Source organism: Drosophila bipectinata, chromosome 3L (assembly GCF_030179905.1).
Source record: "Drosophila bipectinata strain 14024-0381.07 chromosome 3L, DbipHiC1v2, whole genome shotgun sequence".
NCBI classification, from domain to species: Eukaryota; Metazoa; Arthropoda; class Insecta; order Diptera; family Drosophilidae; genus Drosophila; species Drosophila bipectinata.
The window spans coordinates 326,991-349,260 of NC_091738.1; the positions used below are offsets into that span (position 1 = coordinate 326,991).

Below are 22,270 nucleotides of genomic sequence, written 5' to 3' on the forward strand. Positions count from 1 at the left end.
GAGGAATAATTATAAGAAATGTAACGAATTTATAGATTTTGTTTTCCATAAAGTGCCTTTAAAAACTCCAGTTTATATTAACGGGAACAATTTTTCTATCTTTATAACAATCAAATTAAATATACTACCCTTTATCTGTTCAATAACAGTACATTTTAAGGGACTACAACTATATGAAGACAAGACTTTTATCCAACTGTATAAAACTTTAATCAAAGATGAAAAGTATCAAAAAATAAGCTTACAACTAGTTCAATAATCTTACTGGACAATCATTTCTACAAAAAAGATTTAAGCTATATGCTGCAGGATTCCTTGTCGCACAAGGGACTCCACTTGGGCCCGCGGGAGGTAGTGCTGACTGTTCTTTTTTAGGTGGATTACCTCTCCGTCGTCAAGCTCAAACTTTCCATAGTCCTCCATGCAGCGAACTTCTATGTACAGGGATTTTGGCGGACGCAGGTTGTTGGTTAGGTCAAGGCCTTGACCAGCACCCTGGCTGTAGCCGGCGCTGCACATGTACGCAGCCAATGACTTGGAGTAGCTGTTAAAGAACTGAACCTCCGGTTCGCAGAGAGTCTGTTTGATGTCAGCCGGGATAATAGGTCCAAACTCCCAGCGCAGGGCCTTGATGCGCTGGCAGCGTTCATAGAGGTAGGCCAGGAGGCAGCGCTTATTCCTCTGTAGAGCTGCGTGTCGGAAGTTCAGCAGTGGCCAGAGGCTTCTATCGCCGGAGGTGTTGTATGTAGAGGCCTGAGCCACGTTCTCCTCGAATATGGCCTTGATTTCCTCAAGCACCTGCCGAACGCCGTCATCGTCGAAAGCTGGTATGGTTTGCGATGAACGCTCCAGTTCCTTGAGTAGCTCGAAGGCTTTGTCGCCAAACATTTTGTTTGACCGGGTCATTTTTGTTTTGTTTGGCCACAATAGCGATGTGCGCGCGTAAAATTTTGGGCCAAAGACTAGAGCTGACACTTGCAAATCGATTTTTTGTTATCAATAGCTTTAGTTTAAAAATTTACACAATAGACTATTTCCATTCATAAAACTTCTTATATATTTTGTTTATATTTCCCTCGGTAATTAATTATATTGTTCAAATTTACTCGAACTCAAAACAGGAGAAGAGCAATAATAGTATGTAAAAATACCCATGTAAAATTATCGGAACAGAAAATTTGAATCTCAGGATGTGTATCCTGAAATATATAAATATCAATGTATTGAGTGCCGACCTCTGATGTAACCCAAACCCCAAAATAAAGTGGGCTAAATTAAAAAACATAAAAATATGCTTCTGCCATTATTTTGTAATATATCAACCATATATCTTGTAGTTAGAAGATCAGGTTGCACCCGAACTACAACATGGAATATCAAGTCAAATATAAGTGGAATAGAATATAAAAATAGTCGTGACTGGGCTCGGGATCGAGCTGACAGTGATATTCCCGATTTACTTAATAAAAATTAAGACAAAATCCTAGTCACTGTTTAAAGAATATCGATAAATATTCTTATGATTTATCAACCCTATACATTATCGATAACTCGAAGCTACACTGTACTTGGAGCACACTGTAGAAGCGAAAATTCGGGAGAGATTACTGTGTGCGGTTCCTTCATTGCTCAAATAACTTAATTAGGTGGACTTCGGCGGTGCACGTACACTCGAAACAAAGACAAGATTATCCGCTATTGAGCGCAGCGCATCATTGGCCCTTGCTAATTCAACCCCACCCGCATCCGACGAGAAAATGGCAACACCAGCGAACAGCGCGACAGCTGCCGGAGGAGCAGCGAAAGAAGGAGCGCCGCCCGCCCCTGCCAAGACGTTGAGCGGAATCGTGAAGCAGGTGAGTGAATTGTGGCTATCTCTGGCATCGTCATGGACCACGACCAGTCACCAGACGCCCTAATCTTCCGTAGCAGCGTGGCAAACGCGGTTTTTGGGCCTGTTGGAGGCGGGCGAGTGCAACTCTGACAAGTGCGAAAGAGACGCGTGTATAGGCTGGCTGCGTGAGAGTGACACGTTGCACACGCTCGCGGCTAACGAAGAAGAAATGAAAGTTATCGAAGGTGCCAAGCTGGCAGATTTTCTTTGGCGGCCCATGCAGGCCCCTATCAGTACCGCCCCATTTTAATTGTTTCTACTACTGCCCCGTGGCTCACGCCATTAAATCAGGATAATAAGGACGTGTCCAACTTATATTTTAGTCAACAGCCTTTGTTATGGCGCTGCTGCGTTAGCGGCCTGTTCGTTTCTAACCTCCTTGTCAACCCCGGAAGGGCATTTTTGAGTTAATTTGCTGTTATTTATAAATTTATTTTGATTAGGACTGGAGGACTGCGGTCTTTACACTTCCTTTGAGGCAGTTTAGTTCATTGTTTGGCAGGGGGTCGCTATTTTCAGTCAGCTCAGTGGACTTTCGCCAGTCTTTCGTGGCAGTGGTAGTGATAACAATTATCAATTTCCAGCTTTCTAGCCGGCTGGCATCGAACCTGGTGACGTTGTCAAATCGGCGTAGGGATAGATTGTTCTTAAGGCTGACCAGGTAGCTGAGATCCCCACCTCCCACTCGGAAAACCTGTTGATCATTGATGACCACTAGGCGACGCCCTAGTACCAGCTGCCCCCTTTTAATTCTTATCTTTTTCTTTTGTTGGCTTTGCTGCTGGATCGCGTATACCTGCCGCATAATTTCGGCCAGCACAAGAGTTCCAGCAGATGCCTACGTAGGCCCAAAAAGAGCTGAAGAAGCCATTGAGATATTTTTGTTGTTCCCTAAACCGGTTTCTGTTAGAAAGGCCTTTTGAGGCCTGTTTTGTGTAAGGCGATATCTGCAGAGCAAACTAATCTGGTGACCGGCAAGATGGACCCTCGTCTTGGGCCTATATACCTATGTATGTACTCATATGTGCATCCCTACGTGACATTTTTCTAGCGCAGGCGCCTTCTGCTAGACCCCGCACGTGTTTTTTTATTTTTTGTAAAATTTAAATGCGTTGGCATGCATTTTAGGATGTAATCTTCTCAAAATCAGTAACTGTACATTTATTGATAGCCCAGGTCGGCCAGGTAAAAGTGAAAATCCGTTGAATATGCATTGCGCCACTGGTAATCGATAGCAAGTGGTGCGATAGCAAGATAGGTCCACCCCTAGGCAGCAGCCGCCCGCACGTGCACTTTCATTTAACCTCAACTGTTCGGACCAGATGGGTAACCTACATCCCACACTTCCTATTCCAGGTTCTCTCCGGCGACACGGTAGTCATTCGCGCGACCAAGGGTGCCCCGCCTCCGGAGAAACAAATCACCTTCTCGCATGTCCTGGCCCCGAAACTGGCCCGTCGCCCCGGAGCCGGTGGTGATGAGACCAAAGATGAGCCCTGGGCGTGGGAGTCGCGGGAGTTCCTCCGAAAAAAGCTTATTGGCGTTGAAGTAACGTTTACTTTCGACAAGCCTGCCAACTCCAACCGAGAGTACGGATTCGTGTGGATCGGAAAGGACAAGGAGACCGGCGAGAACGTAGTCGAATCCATTGTGCGTGAGGGTCTGGTAACGGTGCGCCGCGAGGGAAGGCCGACTGCCGAGCAGCAGACTTTGATTGAAGTGGAGGATCAGGCCCGTGCCGCTGGACGAGGCAAGTGGGCGGCGAACACGAACGCTGCCGACAAGGTGCGTAACATCAAGTGGTCCCACGAAAACCCCGCGCACGTGGTCGACATCTACGGCGGCAAGCCCGTCAAGGCCATCATTGAGCATGTGCGAGATGGATCCACGGTGCGTGCCTTCCTGCTGCCCGACTTCCACTACATCACGCTGATGATTTCGGGCATCCGGTGTCCCGGAGTCAAGTTGGATGCCGACGGCAAGCCCGACCTCAGCGTCAAGGTGCCGTTTGCTGATGAAGCCCGCTACTTCGTGGAGACCCGCTTGCTGCAGCGCGATGTTGAGATTCGGTTGGAGTCCGTCAACAACTCGAACTTCATCGGCACGATTCTGTACCCCAAGGGCAACATTGCCGAGTCTCTGCTGCGCGAGGGACTGGCCAAGTGCGTGGATTGGTCCATGGCCGTAATGAAGACCGGTAAGTTGTAATTCATTGCTAAACCTGAATGGGATGGCGGCGTTGCTGGGAGTCCGTTCTGGCCCAAGTGCTGTATGGACCAATAGACAGTTGCCAGAGGGTATTGGTCTCCCTAAGATGCACCTGAATTGAACCGCCTTCACTTGCTTTGGTGTGAGACCCAACAGTGGTTATCATTTTAGCAGCTCGATTGCACAGATCAGCACCGCATTGGTAGATAACCTATTGTGTGCTGTCCCCTGTAGCAGTTGGCTGCTAGATTAAAGACGGACTCCAAGAATGCCGTGGCTGAATCTAATTGTCATGATGTTCATTTCACCCCGCCGACATTAACCTTTAGGACAAAATGTAGCTTCAGGCTGACTCTTCAGAAACCTTGCTAACTCTTGATATATTTGTTCTTTTAGGAGCCGACAAACTGCGTGCTGCCGAGCGTGTGGCCAAGGAGAAGCGTCTCCGACAGTGGCAGGACTACCAAGCAAAAACACCCGCGTTCAACTCGAAGGAGAAGGACTTTACCGGAACAGTGGTCGAGGTCTTCAATGGTGACGCCATCAATGTCCGCCTCGCCAACGGTCAGGTCAAGAAGGCCTTCTTCTCGTCCATTAGGCCTCCTCGCGATCAGCGCGCTGTGGTTGGCACTGACGGGGAGGAGATCGTCAAGGCTCCGCCGCGTGGCAAGAACTACCGACCTCTGTACGAGATCCCGCACATGTTCGATGCCCGCGAGTTCCTGCGCAAGAAGCTGATCAACAAGAAGGTGCAGTGCAATCTGGACTACATCTCGCCTCCTCGGGAAAACTTCCCCGAGAAATACTGCTACACCGTCCTGATCGGAGGCCAGAACGTAGCTGAGGCTATGGTGGCCAAGGGGTTGGCCACCTGCGTCCGTTACCGCCAGGACGACGATCAGAGGTCTTCCGCCTACGATCAACTGATTGCTGCCGAGCAGCAAGCTATTAAGGGCCTGAAGGGACTGCACGCAAAGAAGGACAACGCCACTCTGCGAGTGAACGACCTCACTGTCGATCATTCCCGAATTAAAGTCCAGTACTTGCCGTCGTGGCAGCGCGCCCTGCGTACCGAAGCCATTGTTGAATTCGTTGCAAGTGGATCGCGCCTGCGACTGTTCGTGCCAAAGGACAGCTGCCTGGTCACATTCCTACTAGCAGGCATCTCGTGTCCGCGATCCTCTCGACCGGCTCTGAACGGAGTTCCCGCCCAGGAGGGTGAGCCCTTCGGCGATGAGGCTTTGACCTTCACGCGCGAGCGGGTTCTGCAGCGCGATGTTTCTGTGCACATCGACACCACCGACAAGGCTGGCTCCTCGGTCATCGGCTGGCTGTGGACCGACAGTGGAGCTAACCTGTCTGTTGCCCTCGTCGAGGAGGGTCTGGCGGAGGTGCACTTCAGTGCCGAGAAATCCGAGTACTACCGGCAGCTGAAGAGCGCCGAGGACCGTGCCAAGGCCGCCAAGAAGAACATCTGGGCCAACTATGTTGAACAAGTGCCCGAGGAGAAGGTGGTCGTTGAGGAGGAGAAGGAGGACAAGGTGGTAGCCGAGCGCAAGGTCAACTACGAGAACGTTATCGTCACCGAGATTACCGAGACTCTGACATTCTTCGCGCAGTCCGTGGAAAACGGGTCCAAACTTGAAACGCTGATGAGCAAGCTGCACGCCGACTTCCAGTCCAACCCACCCATCGCTGGCGCGTATACGCCCAAGCGCGGCGACTTGGTAGCCGCTCAGTTCACTTTGGACAACCAATGGTACCGTGCAAAGGTGGAGCGAGTTCAGGGCAGCAACGCCACTGTCCTGTACATCGACTACGGCAACAAGGAGGTGAGTGCATCTCTGAGAATGCAGATTTATCTGCAAGTTCCTTAGATCCGTTTCTGGCTAAAAGTGAAACGCATGAGTCATAAGCTTGCTATATAAAATATGCTTCCCGGGTGGCGGCTGCTATTGTATGAGGACGTACCCCAAACCCTACAGCTACGCTAAATGTGTTCCACCTTCGATTAATATGCCCTTCTCTTCGAAGGTCCAGAGGTCTTGCCATATTTTTTGGCTCTACCAAAGTCCACTGAAGTCAGACAGGGTGTACATTCGAAAACGGAGCACAGAGTGGCTGGGGGCGTCCAAGTCATGCATTGCTAATGCGCTCGGGCTGCGACATACCCATTCAAATTCAAAAGAATGTTTGTGCGAAATCGAAAATATTCTAAAATTTCGTTTTTTTCTTGTAGACTCTGCCCACCAGCCGATTGGCAGCCTTACCTCCAGCCTTCAGCAGCGAGAAGCCGTATGCCACGGAGTATGCTCTGGCCTTGGTCGCCCTGCCCACTGACAACGAGGACAAGGAGGAAGCTCTGCGCGCCTTCTCCGAGGATGTGCTGAACCACAAGGTTCAACTCAACGTTGAGCTGAAGGTGACTGGCTCGCCGAACTTGGCCACCCTGCACGATCCCACGACCAAGACCGACTTTGGAAAGCAATTGGTCGCCGAGGGTCTTGTGCTGGCAGAGAAGCGTCGCGAGCGGAAGCTAAAGGACCTGGTGGACCAGTACAGAGCTGCGCAAGACGCTGCCTTGGCCGCGCACTTGGCCATCTGGAAGTACGGCGACATCACCCAGGATGATGCGCCCGAGTTCCGCTAAAAGTCGGCCGGAAACTGGGAGTAGGCTTGTGGCGTGCGTGTGGAGTGCGTTGCCAGCCGAAATGTTTGTCTGCCACATACCCGCCCTTTATATACATAACAACAACAAGCAACAACTTAAAGATTATGAAATTACTAATTCTATTCTATATACACACCAATATATATGATGCATATACCACATTGGAAATACAATACATACATTTGAGCATTTGCATGAAGAGCATAGCAAAAACCTTGCTTGCTTCTAGCAGTTGGCAATCGTCTAATATTCGGTTTTCTAGTTTTTTTTCTTAATATTTTTTTCAAACCGCTCGACGCGATAATCCTCCAAAGTAAATATTTGACACACATTAGCAGCAATTGGACATTTTATAAGCGCTTTAGCTCCGGAAAGTATAATTATACCGCAGGATAAAATTTATATAACCACAATGTCTTTTAAATTTGCAGATTTTATGTTATTGTAAAGTGTTTTTTGCATTACTGAGTAAATACATTAAATAATTTTTTATAAAACCAAGATTAAATTAAAAATTTACTAGCGTCGCTCCAGAGATTCCACTTTGTCAATGAGGGCGTCCATATTAAACTCCTTGGGTGTCTTCCAGGCTTTCTGTCTTTCCAGTAGGCCTTGTTTGGTAGCTTGTTGCTGGTTGTGCTTCTGCTGGAAAATGCTTTCAGGAATCAGACGTTTTTCCGCCTCAGATTTAAATCTGGGAAAGATGGGGAAGGATAAGTGGGCTTCCGAAAACAGATGTCTCGAAACTCACCGCTCCAGAACTGCCACCTCCTTAGCGGCCTCGTCAATGGCATCCTTTACCTTTTGGAGTTCTATTTTTTGTTGCACTTTAATCTGCTGGTTTTCAATTCGCTCCTTTTTCCGCGCAAAGTAGAAATCCCGCAAATAGTTCAAGTTAAAGTCATGGATGTGTAGATGTGCGTAAAGGTGAGCACATTTGTCAAGGAGTCCCAAGTCGTCGTCCGAGAAATCTCCCAGTTCGACGCTGGCCAACTGCATCTGCTGCTCCAAGTGCTGTCCCAGCTCCTTAAGCGCCTTGATTTCCTCCTGAATCTTTAGATTATCTAAGAAAATCATTGATTTTTAAGCAGCCAAACAAACGTTTGAATAAACTCACGCATTTTTGAAACCAAAATGGCATCTATCGATATGCTACTATCGATACCATGAAATATCGAAAGCCGCGAAGGTAAAAAGACAGCTGAACGTTATTTTATTAATTAAGCAATAAAAATTTACGAAAACCCTGCTTGTTTTTGGTGCTCTTGGGATTCACTTGAATGAAAATAATCATTTTATTCATATTTGTCAGCCATCGATTCCAAGACCAATCGATTTCCTGCTAATGCAACAATGCAGGGCTGTGACAGTTAACAGAATTTTCGCTAAGCACAGAATTGATTTGTACTGCTACTTTTTCTTTGTTTACTTTTTCCGTGCAAATTGGTAGTAATTGCTACATTAGGCCCAGTGTCCCAGTACAGATCCGATGCATTTGGCCAGAGGCAGTTGTAGACCCCGGTGATTTTCTACGGCAAAATGTGAAATCGAGCACGGATGGCAAATCGATCGATTTTTGACAACGAAGTGGGAAAGTAGCGGTGTCTCTGCGGTGTCTGGGTGTGTGTGCACGGCCCTGCGCTGCGCCCAACTAAAATTTTAACGCCTCCAAAGCGTCTAGGAGTGGATTGGATCGCATTGGGTTGAAATTAATTAACGTTAACCATGGAGCACCCTTCCTCGTTGCCCGGCTATGTTCGCGAGAAGCTCGCCGAATTGGACTTGGAGCTGTCGGAAGGTAAAGAAAAACAAGAAGCTGAGCTAGACCAGAGTCGATCCTCTGCACCCTTATGAGGATTTTATCCAATAAGCAGATACATTTTTCGGTCAAAACTAAGATTGTTTTAGTCTGGTTGTATATATATACATACATATGTACATATGTGTTGTGTTGTGTCTGGAAATCAAATAAATTTTTATCATGTTTGTAAAAGTATTTATTAATCCACTTTTAACTCTACAAAAAGATTATTATTCAAAAAAGTTGAATTTTTAAAATATATTAACCATTTTAAAAATGTTAAAACGTTGTCTAAAAATTATAAAACCCTCCGTAAGAGTATAAAATATGCAACTACTCCCCCTATCCATTTACACAATAATTTAATAATTCAGACGAGGCAGTTAATTTAACGTTTCTTAATCTGTAATTGAGGCGACATAATGTGATATATATACCACCCCCTCTCCACCCCACGCAACGATAAGTGTGTGTGCATATGTCGGCGGAAGAGATTCTTAAATAAACAAACACCAAGTGTTAATCTGGACGAAGTTACACACATCCTCTCTAACTCGAAATCCCCTTCGCTATAATTTTCATTCACAGGTGACATCACCCAAAAGGGCTATGAGAAGAAACGGGCGAAGCTACTGCAGCCTTTCCTAAAAAAGCATGAGGGTATGTTTTGCTACTGCTTTTGGAGTTATTTTTATACGTATGTCGCTGTGCAATGTGTTCACTTCCTGCTTTCCCCGTGCCATTCGCAGGCGACAAACCGAAGAGCAACCCGCCACCGCCATACTACAACGTCAAAGATGCCAACAATAGCAACAACAGCAGCAGTCACGGAGGAAACATCAATAACGATGGTGTCATAGTCTCCAGCGAGGGCTACAGCTATGTCACCGAGGTTCCCTCCCTGTCCTCCTCCCAGCAAAGACATTCCAAAAAGATTGACTTCCACCAGTCATCCTCCGTGACAACATCATCAAACTCCCACGGCGGAGGAAGCAGTGGTGGTGGTGGTGGTGGTGGTGGTGTTGGGGCTCCCGGCTACGAAAATATGCGACCACAAGGTGGTGCAGTCGGAGATCCAGGCTACCAGAATACTCGCGAGCCCAGTGGTTTTCAAAATACGCCATCGAACAACAGTCAACATCGTCAGCGACGCACACAGCGAAAGGTAACGCACAATGAGAAACGCTATCATTCGGGTAAGTTTGGGAATACAGTAGTAGAAAGAATATCAAAGTTAACCCCTGAACGGAATTCCCTTTTCGTCCATTTACAGAAGTTAGGCAGGAGGCTGTGCAGCAGGCACTAGCTGCCCTAAAGGGTCGTCCGAAACCTAGCCTTCCGATGCCATCGAAACGCACATCGGTGCTCAACCGAAGTCCCGGGTGCAATGATGAGCTGGACTCATCGACCGACGACGAATCAATACCCGAAGAAATCATTTCCCCCGACAAGGAGTACAACTATCCGCGCGACCACATTAGCAACAGCATGCTACCGCCAGAGCCAATTATTAAGCCCCCAATCCGTGAGTCATCGATGAGTTCACAGCAGCATTCGCGGCACGATGTGAAACCGACTCCCCAGCCGCCAAATCACAAGTATGCCTCATCCAATAGTGCTCCGGAAAGGCGTCCTCCTCAGAATCTGCCACCAATAGTAAGTGTTTTCAAGAAACTTAAAAATAAACTTTATTCTTTCAGGTAAACAGGTGTTAGTCCTAAACAAGTGCAAGTTTTTAAGAGGAACTTCCAGTAACCACTAATTGTTTGTTATTTCTGCCCAGCCCACATCCGACACTTCGAGCACAGACTCGCCGCCCATTGCCTACAAGCGCGACAGTGACTTCTCCGACAAGGCGTACAAGCAAAAGCAATGTAAGTAATGGGAATAGAATGCCCACAAGTGAAGCTCGCTTGCAGCAGTGTTTGCTCTGTCTGGGTCCGACGTAATCAATTCAATTTAGCGCGCAAACTGCAAAAGTAATAAATTAATTTCCACTCTTTCGTTAGTCAACGCTCCTGACATCACACAGTTCAACAATGCTCATCGGGCGGCCGACCGGGTTACGCGGTATGTTAATCTCGCTCCAAATGAACTCACCGAGACGGATGCGAATGGAAAATGGAAAGTCTCGGCCAAAATTCAGCAACTGCTGAACACTCTGAAGCGACCCAAGCGCCGGCCATTGCCCGAGTTCTATGAGGACAACGATATTGAGCTTGAGATCGCTGCAAATACCAAAGATCCGAATGCCCCCAAGCCGGAGGGCAGTACGATGACACCTGTGCAGGGCGAGCAACTCTCAATACCAGCCGGTCTACCACGAACCCTGGAGTGCGCTCTCCAACGCTATGGCACTAATTCCTTCAAAAGCCCCATGGCCACGGTCCTCGATCCTAACGGAAAAATAACAACCACACTGACATATGGGAAACTGTTGTCGCGTGCTCAGAAGATCGCATATGCTCTGTCCACAAAGATATTCAGCAAGGGACCCGAGCAAGTAACCCTCAAGCCAGGAGACCGTGTGGCCTTGGTTTACCCGAACAATGACCCCTTGAGGTTAGTATTTAAATGTAATTATTGGTTTGCCACGCACTACATCCGATAAACCATTTTAGTTTCATTACTGCCTGGTATGGCTGCATGTTTAGGGGCTTGGTGCCCCTGCCCATTGAGCTGCCGCTCTCAAGCTCCGACACCCCACCCCAGCAGGTGGGCTTTTTGCTGAGCTCCTGCGGCATAACCGTCGCCCTGACCTCAGAGGCTTGCCTGAAAGGTCTTCCAAAATCCACGACAACTGGCGAAATTGCCAAGTTGAAGGGCTGGCCGCGTCTGCAGTGGTTCGTCACCGAGCACTTGCCCAAGCCACCCAAGGAGTTCAACGTGGGTAATCTGCGTGTCGACGAGTCAGCAGCGGCTTATATCGAATATACAACTGATAAGGAGGGCAGTGTTATGGGTAAGTTGAAACGAAACAAATACGCAGGAATCGAAATGAGTGATTTTATGTCCAACTGCAGGCGTAACTGTTACTCGAGCTGCCATGATCAATCATTGCCGGGCTCTGACCATGGCCTGCCACTACACCGAGGGTGAGACCATCGTTTGTGTGTTGGATTTCAAGCGTGAAGTCGGTCTGTGGCATTCGGTTCTGACCTCCGTTTTGAATGGAATGCACGTCATCTTCATACCCTATGCCCTGATGAAACTGCGCCCCTCCAGCTGGATGCAGTTGATAACTAAGCACCGGGCGTCCTGTTGTCTCGTCAAGAGCCGCGATCTGCACTGGGGCTTACTGGCCACCAAAGATCACAAGGATATCTCGCTATCTTCGCTGCGCATGCTTCTCGTGGCCGATGGTGCCAATCCTTGGTCACTGTCCTCATGTGACCAGTTTCTTAACGTATTCCAAGCCAAAGGACTGCGCTCCGATGCCATTTGCCCGTGCGCCAGTAGCTCGGAAGTGTTTACTGTCTCCCTCAGGCGTCCTGGTCGCGGTTCTTGTGGCTTTAGCCCATCGGCCACAGGGCGGGGTGTGCTCTCCATGGCTGCACTTTCGCATGGTGTCGTCAGGGTGGACAGCGAAGACTCGTTGACCTCGTTAACCCTTCAGGATTGCGGTCAGGTGATGCCCGCTGCCCAAATGGTGGTCGTTCGTTCGGAGGGATCTCCAGTGCTGTGCAAGACCGACCAGGTGGGGGAGATATGCGTCACCAGCGGCTCGACAAGCGCCAGCTACTTTGGACTGGATGGCATGACAAACTCAACCTTCAAAGTGCAGCCTCTGGTGGAGGAGTTCGAGCCACCGAAAGACGGCAATGGCACCGTTAACGTAATTTCGAAACCAATCGGAGAAGAGTATTACGTGCGTTCTGGACTTTTGGGCTTCCTGGGCCCCGGAGGGTTGGTCTTCGTTTGCGGCTCGCGTGACGGCCTCATGACGGTCACTGGGCGCAAGCACAATGCAGACGACATCATAGCCACAGTATTAGCAGTGGAACCAATGCGCTTCATCTATCGCGGGCGCATTGCCGTGTTCAGCATCAAGGTGCTGCGGGACGAGCGCGTCTGCGTAATTGCCGAGCAGCGGCCCGACTGCTCCGAGGAGGAGAGCTTCCAGTGGATGTCGCGAGTCCTCCAGGCAGTGGACTCCATTCATCAGGTCGGCATTTACTGCCTGGCATTGGTGCCGCCAAACCATTTGCCCAAAACTCCTCTCGGCGGCATTCACTTGTGCGAGGCCAGGCGGCGGTTCTTGGAGGGATCCCTGCACCCGGCAAACGTCCTCATGTGCCCGCACACGTGTGTCACGAATCTACCCAAGCCGAGGGAACTGCATCAAGGTGAGTGTACCCGAGAATCGTTTAATTACTCAAATATAATTGGCTCTGTTGGACTTTCTGTGCTTCCGTTACCTTATATTCCGTATTAAAAAATATTACAAATATTGCTTTCCTCTATTTTTAACCACCAACAACACTACAACAATGCTGCGATTACTTCTCTGACCACTACAACACACTCACTGCAACAACAACAAAAAACCAAACTAAAAATAACACCACTGTATAATAACTACATCAAACACAAATGCCACCATAACTAATGAACTCGCTTGAATTAATCCTTGTACAAAATGGTCAAACAAAAAACAAAAAATACTTTACTAACCACTCCCCAAACCAATAAAAAAAAACTAAACTAAAGGTGTGCCAAGTGCCGCTAAATTAAGCTCATCATCTGGATGTGGTATTACAGACACGGGTGTCGGACCAGCCTCCGTGATGGTTGGCAATTTAGTGCAAGGTAATCGTCTGGCTGAAGCCCACGGACGAGACGTTGGATTGGCAGAAGATTGTGAGCGTAAGGTTGGTGACAATCGTGAAACTATAACTCAAAGTCAGAAGCTACATTCTTAAATTTTAAACCACAGCCTCAACTCATAACAGGGGTGCTGCGTTGGCGTGCCAATACCTCACCGGATCACATCATATTCACGTTGCTGAATTCCAAGGGTAAGGCTATAGTTCAAACGAGACACAACAAGGGATAACCTTTCTTTTAGGTGCCATTGCCAAGACTCTGACTTGCTCTGAGCTGCACAAGCGGGCCGAGAAGATAGCAGCTTTACTACAGGAACGTGGAAGAATCGAGCCTGGCGATCACGTTGGTAAGCCTCCATTGGACCTGAGATTTCATTGAGAATGTAATAAAACAAACCGTACTTGCAGCTCTCATCTTTCCTCCGGGTCTCGACTTGCTTTGCGCGTTTTATGGATGCCTGTACTTGGGAGCTATACCTATTACCATAAGACCCCCGCATCCCCAGAATCTAAACACCACATTGCCCACGGTTCGCATGATTGTTGATGTTTCCAAGAGCGGCATTGTGCTCTCCATACAACCGATCATCAAGTTACTAAAGTCCCGGGAGGCGGCCACCTCCATTGATCCAAAGACATGGCCGCCCATACTGGACATTGACGACAATCCCAAACGCAAATATGCCGGCATAGCCACGGTCTCATTCGACTCCAGCGCATATTTGGACTTCAGTGTGTCAACCTGTGGACGTCTTAGTGGGGTGAACATAACGCATCGGTATAAGAATGAATATTACTTTCGAATCAGAAGTTCTTCATAGCTATTTTCGGTATCCTTGCAGATCTCTCTCTAGTCTTTGCGCCAGTTTAAAATTGGCCTGTGAGCTGTATCCTTCTCGTCATGTTGCGTTGTGTTTGGATCCCTATTGTGGGCTGGGCTTCGTCATGTGGACCCTGATCGGAGTCTACAGTGGCCACCACTCGATTCTGATTGCACCCTACGAAGTGGAGTCCAATCCCAGTCTGTGGCTGTCAACCTTATCGCAGCACCGTGTCCGCGACACCTTCTGCTCGTACGGCGTCATCGAGTTGTGCACAAAGGCTCTTAGCAATTCCATACCCTCTCTTAAGCAGCGCAATATAGATCTGCGCTGCGTACGCACCTGTGTCGTGGTGGCCGAAGAGCGGCCAAGGGTTCAGCTGACCCAGCAGTTCTGCAAACTGTTCCAGGCCCTGGGGCTAAACACTCGCTGTGTCTCCACTTCGTTCGGGTGTCGGGTGAATCCAGCTATTTGTGTGCAAGGAGCCAGCTCGGCGGAAAGTGCCCAGGTGTACGTGGACATGAGAGCACTGCGAAACAACCGCGTAGCTCTGGTGGAGCGGGGCGCACCCAATTCCCTTTGCCTCATTGAGTCAGGAAAACTACTGCCCGGCGTCAAGGTTATAATTGCTAATCCCGACACCAAGGGTCATTGTGGCGACTCGCACTTGGGCGAGATTTGGGTAAGTAATTCGATTCCTAGCTAGGCTACAACTTTTCTAAATGGATTTATTTTTTGTACAGGTACAAGCTCCGCATAATGCCAATGGATACTTTACCATTTACGGGGATGAAACTGACTACAATGATCACTTCAACGCTAAATTGGTGACTGGGGCTACCTCTGAGATTTATGCACGCACTGGCTACTTGGGATTCCTGCGTCGCACTGAATGCTCTCAAGCTGCCTCCTTGCTAGACGAAACCACACCAAGTGTGGCTAGTCGCGACAGTGATTCCGAATCGTTGAACTCCATTAGTCAGCTACAATTGAACTTCTCGAATGCTTCGTTGGGTGGAAATTCGGAGCACGGCCTGATGGGCAGTGCAGCCAACTCAAACGATCAGGAACTACATGATGCTGTTTACGTCGTCGGTGCCGTCGACGAAGTGATCTCCTTGCGTGGCATGAACTATCATCCGATTGATATCGAAAATTCTGTAATGCGCTGTCACAAGAAAATAGCCGAGTGGTATGTCGTCCCTACACTTATTGTTCCTCCTAAGACTATTGTTTAAACGTTGAATTTTTCAGCGCCGTTTTCACTTGGACTAATCTGTTGGTAGTGGTCGTGGAGCTAGATGGCAATGAATCGGAAGCTTTGGATTTGGTACCCTTGGTCACAAACACAGTATTAGAAGATCATCAGCTTATTGTTGGCGTTGTTGTGGTTGTTGATCCTGGTTTGTTGAGGCTAAATGTTTAAGTTTTCAGGTGACTAACTTTTATTATTTCATTCTCAGGTGTGGTGCCTATTAATAGCCGTGGCGAAAAGCAACGGATGCATTTACGGGACGGCTTTCTGGCCGACCAATTGGATCCCATATACGTAGCATATAACATGTAAATACACAACCATTCTTATGATACCGCCACTACGTAGACGAAAACGAGGCAAACCCATTTTCTCCTTATCTAATTTAAACAAAACCGCGTAAACATTAACAGCATTTTACTAGCAAAGAACATACGAAAAGCAGGCTCATTTTGGTTCACACCGCCCAAGTAATTACACATTTCCCTTAGGAATATTAGCGTACTAGCCTAGTTGGTAAATCATTCTAACAATTAACGGACTATTTAACTTTATATGACCATAAAAGTGACAACAAACATTTAGTAATTATATACATAAGTCTAAATAAACAACCATTTATATGCATATATAAAAAGCCATGCCAACTTGTTTGGGATTGGGGTCTCTATTCTAATTAAATGATGGTTGAAGAGGGTATACTATATCCAAAATTTTTATGTTTATTCTCTTTGGAATGTAAGCTTGCTAAGCAAGGAATCGAATGGGCATTACAGGTCTACGTGGGATTTTTATCTTTACGTAGCTCTTGCATCTCGGTTTCATTAATTTCGTGGGAGCCCCGATCACGCCACCACCGCATTATTATGGTGCGGCGTCTTCGCACCACCAAGAAGATGAGCAGCACCCAAACTCCTTGAAGACCGTTCACCATGTCGCAGAGGAGGAGGTAATTGGAGTTGGAGTTCGAGTAGAAAGTGACTATTTCCAGGAGCCAGCTTATGATGAGGATTATTCCCAGAAGACAGACGCACTTGGCACTGTTGGTGGCGAGAAAGATTGGGATTATAATACTGTACTTGGCTTGAACAGAAGAACAGAATCTTACTCCTTTTTGACGTCTTCGAACTTCTGTTGGTCAAACGCTATGCTATTCTGGACTGGGTCCTGTCCTTGGTCCTTCTTTTCTGCCAGTTCGTAGCCTTTCACGCGTTGAAAACCGAAGAAGGACAATATGTTAATCTGGGAATGGAATAATCGTTTAGATACTTTCACAGGTAGAAGTCAAGGATGCACATTTACCAAAAAGCTGAGGAACAGTATGGTGGAAACTGGAGGTATAAAGTAGCGCTGCGAGTCACGTATGGACTCTGTGAGTCCCTGCAGGAAGTACGAGGGCATGCCTGGCAGCCCTTTTTGGACCGTGAGCGCCACTATGGAAGAGGGTCCGGCAATGGCGAAGAAGCAGTAACACGCAAAGTTAAAGGTGGCCCAGGACTTGGACAGCTGGACGCGGCAGGGAAGCTTGTACCACACATTCAGGAGGACGTTAAAGCACACCACAAAGTACCAGAAGAAATAGCTGAGGATGAAAAACTGGATAACGTAGCCTATGATCCCTGTGTTGGGGACAGAGTAGATGTGCACCACCGAGTGCACAAAGTATCCCGACGCCAAGCACATGGACATCAGACTCAGTGAGAGCCCGTGCAAGTTTCGCAACAGCTTCAGGGACAGGTGCAAGTAACTGACCAGCAGCAGGCATGGCATGGATATTAGCATCAACACGGCCACAAAGAGCACCTGAAATAGAATTGAATATAGCATAAGATATGGATAAGAGTCTGAAATTAATACCTTCGCGAATGCAATCTTGTCCTCAACCTGGGTAATGCAAGTAAAAGCGAACAACTGCCCCGATTTGTCAATATCCAGGCAGTAGTTTTTCTCCACCGTATACGAATCGTTTCCGAACTTGTCGATGATTAACAGGGATCCATCTTGGAGCACAAAGAACACATCCTCACCACCCTCGTAGAGAAGGGAGCTGGACACGAAGAACTATTTATATTAATTTTAACAGCCTTTCTGATTCCACGTACCTGTTGCAGGGGTTTCCGATATCGTACGACAGCGTAGTCGGTATCTCCAGATCCTCAATGCAGTTATCAAACAACACAGCACTAATTATAGTGGGCTCGAATTTAACCACCTCGTTATCGCACATGGAATCACTCTGATTCTCTCTGTAAATATCCAGATTCTCGCCAATGGGGCAGCATTTTCGCAAACGGGACGATTCCCTGGCCACTGGCTGAAGCCTATATTTTTCACGCTGGGAGCAGTCTTCAGGCTGAGATTGTTTCTGCAAAGAATTCAAATCAGGTGCGCCTGATGGCCGCAGACTACTACTAGCGATTGTTGATTCTGTCGTGGGATCCGTTGCCGAAGATATTGGTAGAGGGGACTCCGATAACGTTTGATTTATTAACTGCTCCGCGCTGCTACTTGAAGATATTTTTATAGAGCTTAATATATTGATAATATTCAGTCTTGAATTCTTACCTTGATGAATTTATTTCGGTAAGATTGGTTACTTGGGCCAAAGCATTGGAATAGGCCTTCAAATAGATCAGCACGAAAAATATTTCCCAATAACGTAGCTCCATGTTTATAGTGTTCTTAAAACTAGTCTGAAAGAAAGCGTAGGAGCTTGGTAAACTATGATTGTAAAGTTTCTTGATTATCTAAAGGGTCCCCTTCAAAAATGCCTGGATCCCCTATATGGCCCATAGTGTGAGCTATATCTTTGCCAATATTCATCCGATTCTTAAGCGGAATACCGTAAACGATTCGTACATCGATTCTACATAAATCTGCATCAAAATCTAGAAAAAAATAAATTTTTAGATTTTTTGTCAAATTTTCTGGAGGGTCCCCTTCAAAAATGCATGGATCCCCTATATGGCCCATAGTGTGAGCTATATCTTTGCAAATATTCATCCGATTCTTGAGCGGAATACCTTAAACGATTCGTACAACGATTCTACATAAATCTGCATTAAAATCTAGAAACAAATAAATTTTTAGATTTTTTGTCATTTTTTCTAGAGGGTCCCCTTCAAAAATGCATGGATCCCCTATATCGTCCATAGTGTAGTCTATATCTTTTCCATTATTCATCCGATTCATGAGCGGAATACCTTAAACGATTCGTACAACGATTCTACATAAATCTGCATTAAAATCTAGAAACAAATAAATTTTAAGATTTTTTGTCAAATTTTCTGGAGGGTCCCCTTCAAAAATGCATGGATCCCCTATATGGCCCATAGTGTAGTCTATATCTTTGTCAATATTCATCCAATTCTTGAGCGGAATACCTTAAACGATTCGTACAATGATTCTACATAAATCTGCATTAAAATCTAGAAACAAATAAATTTTAAGATTTTTTGTCATTTTTTCTAGAGGGTCCCCTTCAAAAACGCATGGATCCCCTAAATGGCCCATAGTGTGAGCTATATCTTTGCCAATATTCATCCGATTCTTGAGCGGAATACCTTAAACGATTCGTACAACGATTCTACATAAATCTGCATTAAAATCTAGAAACAAATAAATTTTAAGATTTTTTGTCAAATTTTCTGGAGGGTCCCCTTCAAAAATGCATGGATCCCCTATATGGCCCATAGTGTAGTCTATATCTTTGTCAATATTCATCCAATTCTTGAGCGGAATACCTTAAACGATTCGTACAACGATTCTACATAAATCTGCATTAAAATCTAGAAACAAATAAATTTTAAGATTTTTTGTCATTTTTTCTAGAGGGTCCCCTTCAAAAACGCATGGATCCCCTAAATGGCCCATAGTGTGAGCTATATCTTTGCAAATATTCATCCGATTCTTGAGCGGAATACCTTAAACGATTCGTACAACGATTCTACATAAATCTGCATTAAAATCTAGAAACAAATAAATTTTAAGATTTTTTGTCATTTTTTCTAGAGGGTCCCCTTTAAAAATGCATGGATCCCCTATATGGTGTGAGCTATATCTTTGCAAATATTCATCCGATTCTTGAGCGGAATACCTTAAACGATTCGTACAACGATTCTACATAAATCTGTATTAAAATCTAGAAACAAATAAATTTTTAGATTTTTTGTCAAATTTTCTGGAGGGTCCCCTTCAAAAATGCATGGATCCCCTATATGGCCCATAGTGTGAGCTATATCTTTGCAAATATTCATCCGATTCTTGAGCGGAATACCTTAAACGATTTGTACAACGATTCTACATAAATCTGCATCAAAAACTCAAAACAAATAAATTTTTAGATTTTTTGTCAAATTTTCTGGAGGGTCCCCTTCAAAAATGCATGGATCCCCTATATGGCCCATAGTGTGAGCTATATCTTTGCCAATATTCATCCGATTCTTGAGCGGAATACCTTAAACGATTCGTACAACGACTCTACATAAATCTGCATTAAAATCTAGAAACAAATAAATTTTTAGATTTTTTGTCAAATTTTCTGGAGGGTCCCCTTCAAAAATGCATGGATCCCCTATATGGCCCATAGTGTGAGCTATATCTTTGCAAATATTCATCCGATTCTTGAGCGGAATACCTTAAACGATTCGTACAACGATTCTACATAAATCTGCATTAAAATCTAGAAACAAATAAATTTTTAGATTTTTTGTCAAATTTTCTGGAGGGTCCCCTTCAAAAATGCATGGATCCCCTATATGGCCCATAGTGTAGTCTATATCTTTGCCAATATTCATCCGATTCTTGAGCGGAATACCTTAAACGATTCGTACAACGATTCTACATAAATCTGCATTAAAATCTAGAAACAAATAAATTTTTAGATTTTTTGTCAAATTTTCTAGAGGGTCCCCTTCAAAAATGCATGGATCGCCTATATGGCCCATAGTGTAGTCTATATCTTTGTCAATATTCATCCAATTCTTGAGCGGAATACCTTAAACGATTCGTACAACGATTCTACATAAATCTGCATTAAAATCTAGAAACAAATAAATTTTAAGATTTTTTGTCATTTTTTCTAGAGGGTCCCCTTTAAAAATGCATGGATCCCCTATATGGTGTGAGCTATATCTTTGCAAATATTCATCCGATTCTTGAGCGGAATACCTTAAACGATTCGTACAACGATTCTACATAAATCTGTATTAAAATCTAGAAACAAATAAATTTTTAGATTTTTTGTCAAATTTTCTGGAGGGTCCCCTTCAAAAATGCATGGATCCCCTATATGGCCCATAGTGTAGTCTATATCTTTGCCAATATTCATCCGATTCTTGAGCGGAATACCTTAAACGATTCGTACAACGATTCTACGTAAATCTGCATTAAAATCTAGAAACAAATAAATTTTTAGATTTTTTGTCAAATTTTCTAAAGGGTGCCCTTCAAAAATGCATGGATCCCCTATATGGCCCATAGTGTAGTCTATATCTTTGCCAATATTCATCCGATTCTTGAGCGGAATACCTTAAACGATTCGTACAACGATTCTTCATAAATCTGCATCAAAATCTAGACATATAATACATAGTTGTTAGATATTTTTTCCATAGAACTGTCATAACACAATTATTTTTGGCAAAAGTCAACCGATTCTTGAGCACTAAAATCATAAAAAGAATACTTTAAAATGTACTTTTTTAACCATAGTATTCTTTATAATCTCAGCAAAAATTAGGGCCCATGAACAGCGATTTGATTTTAAATATATTGTTCCAAGTACTGAGTTTTTGAGAACGCATTAAGTATGTAAACAAAGATTTTTATGAACGTTTGGCTTTATTACCACCCAAATAGGCTTTTATCTTATCGGGCGGGAGCTATCTCCTGCCCTATTCTTGGACAATAATCACACACATGACGTCAGGTGGATGTGTAAGCGTGCAGGTAACAATTATTTTCACATTCCATCGATTGGTTATGATGAACACTGGGGATTATTATTTTAACAACTCAAAACCGTCCGCAACTTAAATTGTGACGAATTTCTTAAAAATTCCATGAATAAGCACCAGCACTGGCAGATAGATAACGGTTAACACGAGAAGGGTAAGCATTTTTCCATGAATTAAAAAGTTATCAAGGGACAGTGGGTTTCCTTAAAATACCGATTACGTGTGTACGCACATGGGAAAAATGTAAGTTCACTTGTCGAAGAATCAAATAAAATGCAACCGCTTGGGTTGATCAATAAAATAATACTGGCGAATAAAAACACTGTATTTCGCCAAAGAGTCGTTATCGCGAGTTGATAAGATTAGATTTAAACAGGGCTACAGAGAGTTTTGTCTGACAGGTTCATTTCAAATAATTTAATTTAAGTTGTATTTTTGTATAAAGTTCTGAAAAACTACCACCCATGATTTGTCTATAACCTTTCGGATTGAAGTATTTTGAGAGACCAATTCCGGGACCAATAGCAAAAATACCCCAAAATGACGCGCCAGGAAAAAACGGTAAAATCTGTTTCATTTTTATTTTGATGATATATTTGAATATTTTTATATTAACTGCAGTAAATACTAAAAAAGCATAGCTTTCATATTCTTTAGGTGTTTCTACAAAAAAAAGATAATCTTACCCAATTAGAATGTTAGGTAATGCTGTAAAATTATATATCGCATAACGATGAAAAAGTTAAAGTGCATTGAGAAAAGAGCCGTTTTTTTTTATTTAATAGTTTGCCATTCGTCAATAAAATAAGTGTTTTACTGATGTTTTCTTAAATGTTT

At 45.0% G+C, this 22,270-nt stretch overlaps 5 protein-coding genes across 11 annotated transcripts; 2 read left to right on the forward strand and 3 right to left on the reverse strand.

Moving 5' to 3' along the window:
* Nucleotides 1-211: 211 nt before the first annotated feature.
* LOC108121487 (DNA replication complex GINS protein PSF1-like) lies at nucleotides 212-984 on the reverse strand. The gene has a single exon (XM_017235606.3). It carries the CDS (start codon nucleotides 904-906, stop codon nucleotides 292-294), a length of 615 nt encoding a protein of 204 aa, XP_017091095.1. The 5' UTR covers nucleotides 907-984; the 3' UTR covers nucleotides 212-291.
* A 562-nt stretch (nucleotides 985-1,546) lies between these two features.
* On the forward strand, nucleotides 1,547-7,274 carry Tudor-SN (Staphylococcal nuclease domain-containing protein 1). The gene is made up of 4 exons (XM_017235603.3): nucleotides 1,547-1,856; nucleotides 3,251-4,091; nucleotides 4,499-5,934; nucleotides 6,342-7,274. The coding sequence occupies exons 1-4, from the start codon at nucleotides 1,758-1,760 to the stop codon at nucleotides 6,750-6,752; spliced, it is 2,787 nt and encodes a 928-aa protein (XP_017091092.2). The 5' UTR covers nucleotides 1,547-1,757; the 3' UTR covers nucleotides 6,753-7,274.
* Nucleotides 7,191-8,034, reverse strand: wac (wee Augmin). 2 transcript variants are annotated; one of them, XM_017235608.3, is made up of 3 exons: nucleotides 7,891-8,034; nucleotides 7,525-7,837; nucleotides 7,191-7,467 (listed from the first exon to the last, which is right to left on the reverse strand). In XM_017235608.3, exons 1-3 carry the CDS (start codon nucleotides 7,892-7,894, stop codon nucleotides 7,293-7,295), a joined length of 492 nt encoding a protein of 163 aa, XP_017091097.1. In that variant the 5' UTR covers nucleotides 7,895-8,034; the 3' UTR covers nucleotides 7,191-7,292. The 2 variants fall into 2 exon arrangements, with proteins under 2 accessions (XP_017091097.1, XP_017091096.1); XM_017235607.3 differs by lacking the exon at nucleotides 7,891-8,034 and having other exon boundaries at nucleotides 7,525-7,880.
* Nucleotides 8,035-8,139: 105 nt separating this feature from the next.
* Nucleotides 8,140-16,113, forward strand: DIP2 (disco-interacting protein 2). Of its 2 annotated transcripts, none has more exons than XM_017235601.3 (16): nucleotides 8,140-8,571; nucleotides 9,163-9,234; nucleotides 9,324-9,770; nucleotides 9,848-10,230; nucleotides 10,358-10,448; nucleotides 10,584-11,136; nucleotides 11,196-11,536; nucleotides 11,598-12,920; nucleotides 13,285-13,445; nucleotides 13,511-13,592; nucleotides 13,643-13,747; nucleotides 13,809-14,178; nucleotides 14,243-14,903; nucleotides 14,965-15,413; nucleotides 15,476-15,624; nucleotides 15,685-16,113. In XM_017235601.3, the coding sequence occupies exons 1-16, from the start codon at nucleotides 8,499-8,501 to the stop codon at nucleotides 15,786-15,788; spliced, it is 5,364 nt and encodes a 1,787-aa protein (XP_017091090.2). In that variant the 5' UTR covers nucleotides 8,140-8,498; the 3' UTR covers nucleotides 15,789-16,113. The 2 variants fall into 2 exon arrangements, with proteins under 2 accessions (XP_017091090.2, XP_017091091.2); XM_017235602.3 differs by having other exon boundaries at nucleotides 13,336-13,445.
* On the reverse strand, nucleotides 15,877-21,753 carry mthl14 (methuselah-like 14). Of its 5 annotated transcripts, none has more exons than XM_043214054.2 (7): nucleotides 21,666-21,753; nucleotides 18,042-18,169; nucleotides 17,579-17,977; nucleotides 17,334-17,523; nucleotides 16,779-17,279; nucleotides 16,585-16,718; nucleotides 15,877-16,516 (listed from the first exon to the last, which is right to left on the reverse strand). In XM_043214054.2, the coding sequence occupies exons 2-7, from the start codon at nucleotides 18,143-18,145 to the stop codon at nucleotides 16,255-16,257; spliced, it is 1,590 nt and encodes a 529-aa protein (XP_043069989.1). In that variant the 5' UTR covers nucleotides 18,146-18,169; nucleotides 21,666-21,753; the 3' UTR covers nucleotides 15,877-16,254. The 5 variants fall into 5 exon arrangements, with proteins under 5 accessions (XP_043069989.1, XP_043069988.1, XP_043069985.1 ...); XM_043214053.2 differs by having other exon boundaries at nucleotides 17,579-17,980; XM_043214050.2 differs by having other exon boundaries at nucleotides 17,579-17,983.
* Nucleotides 21,754-22,270: the final 517 nt, after the last annotated feature.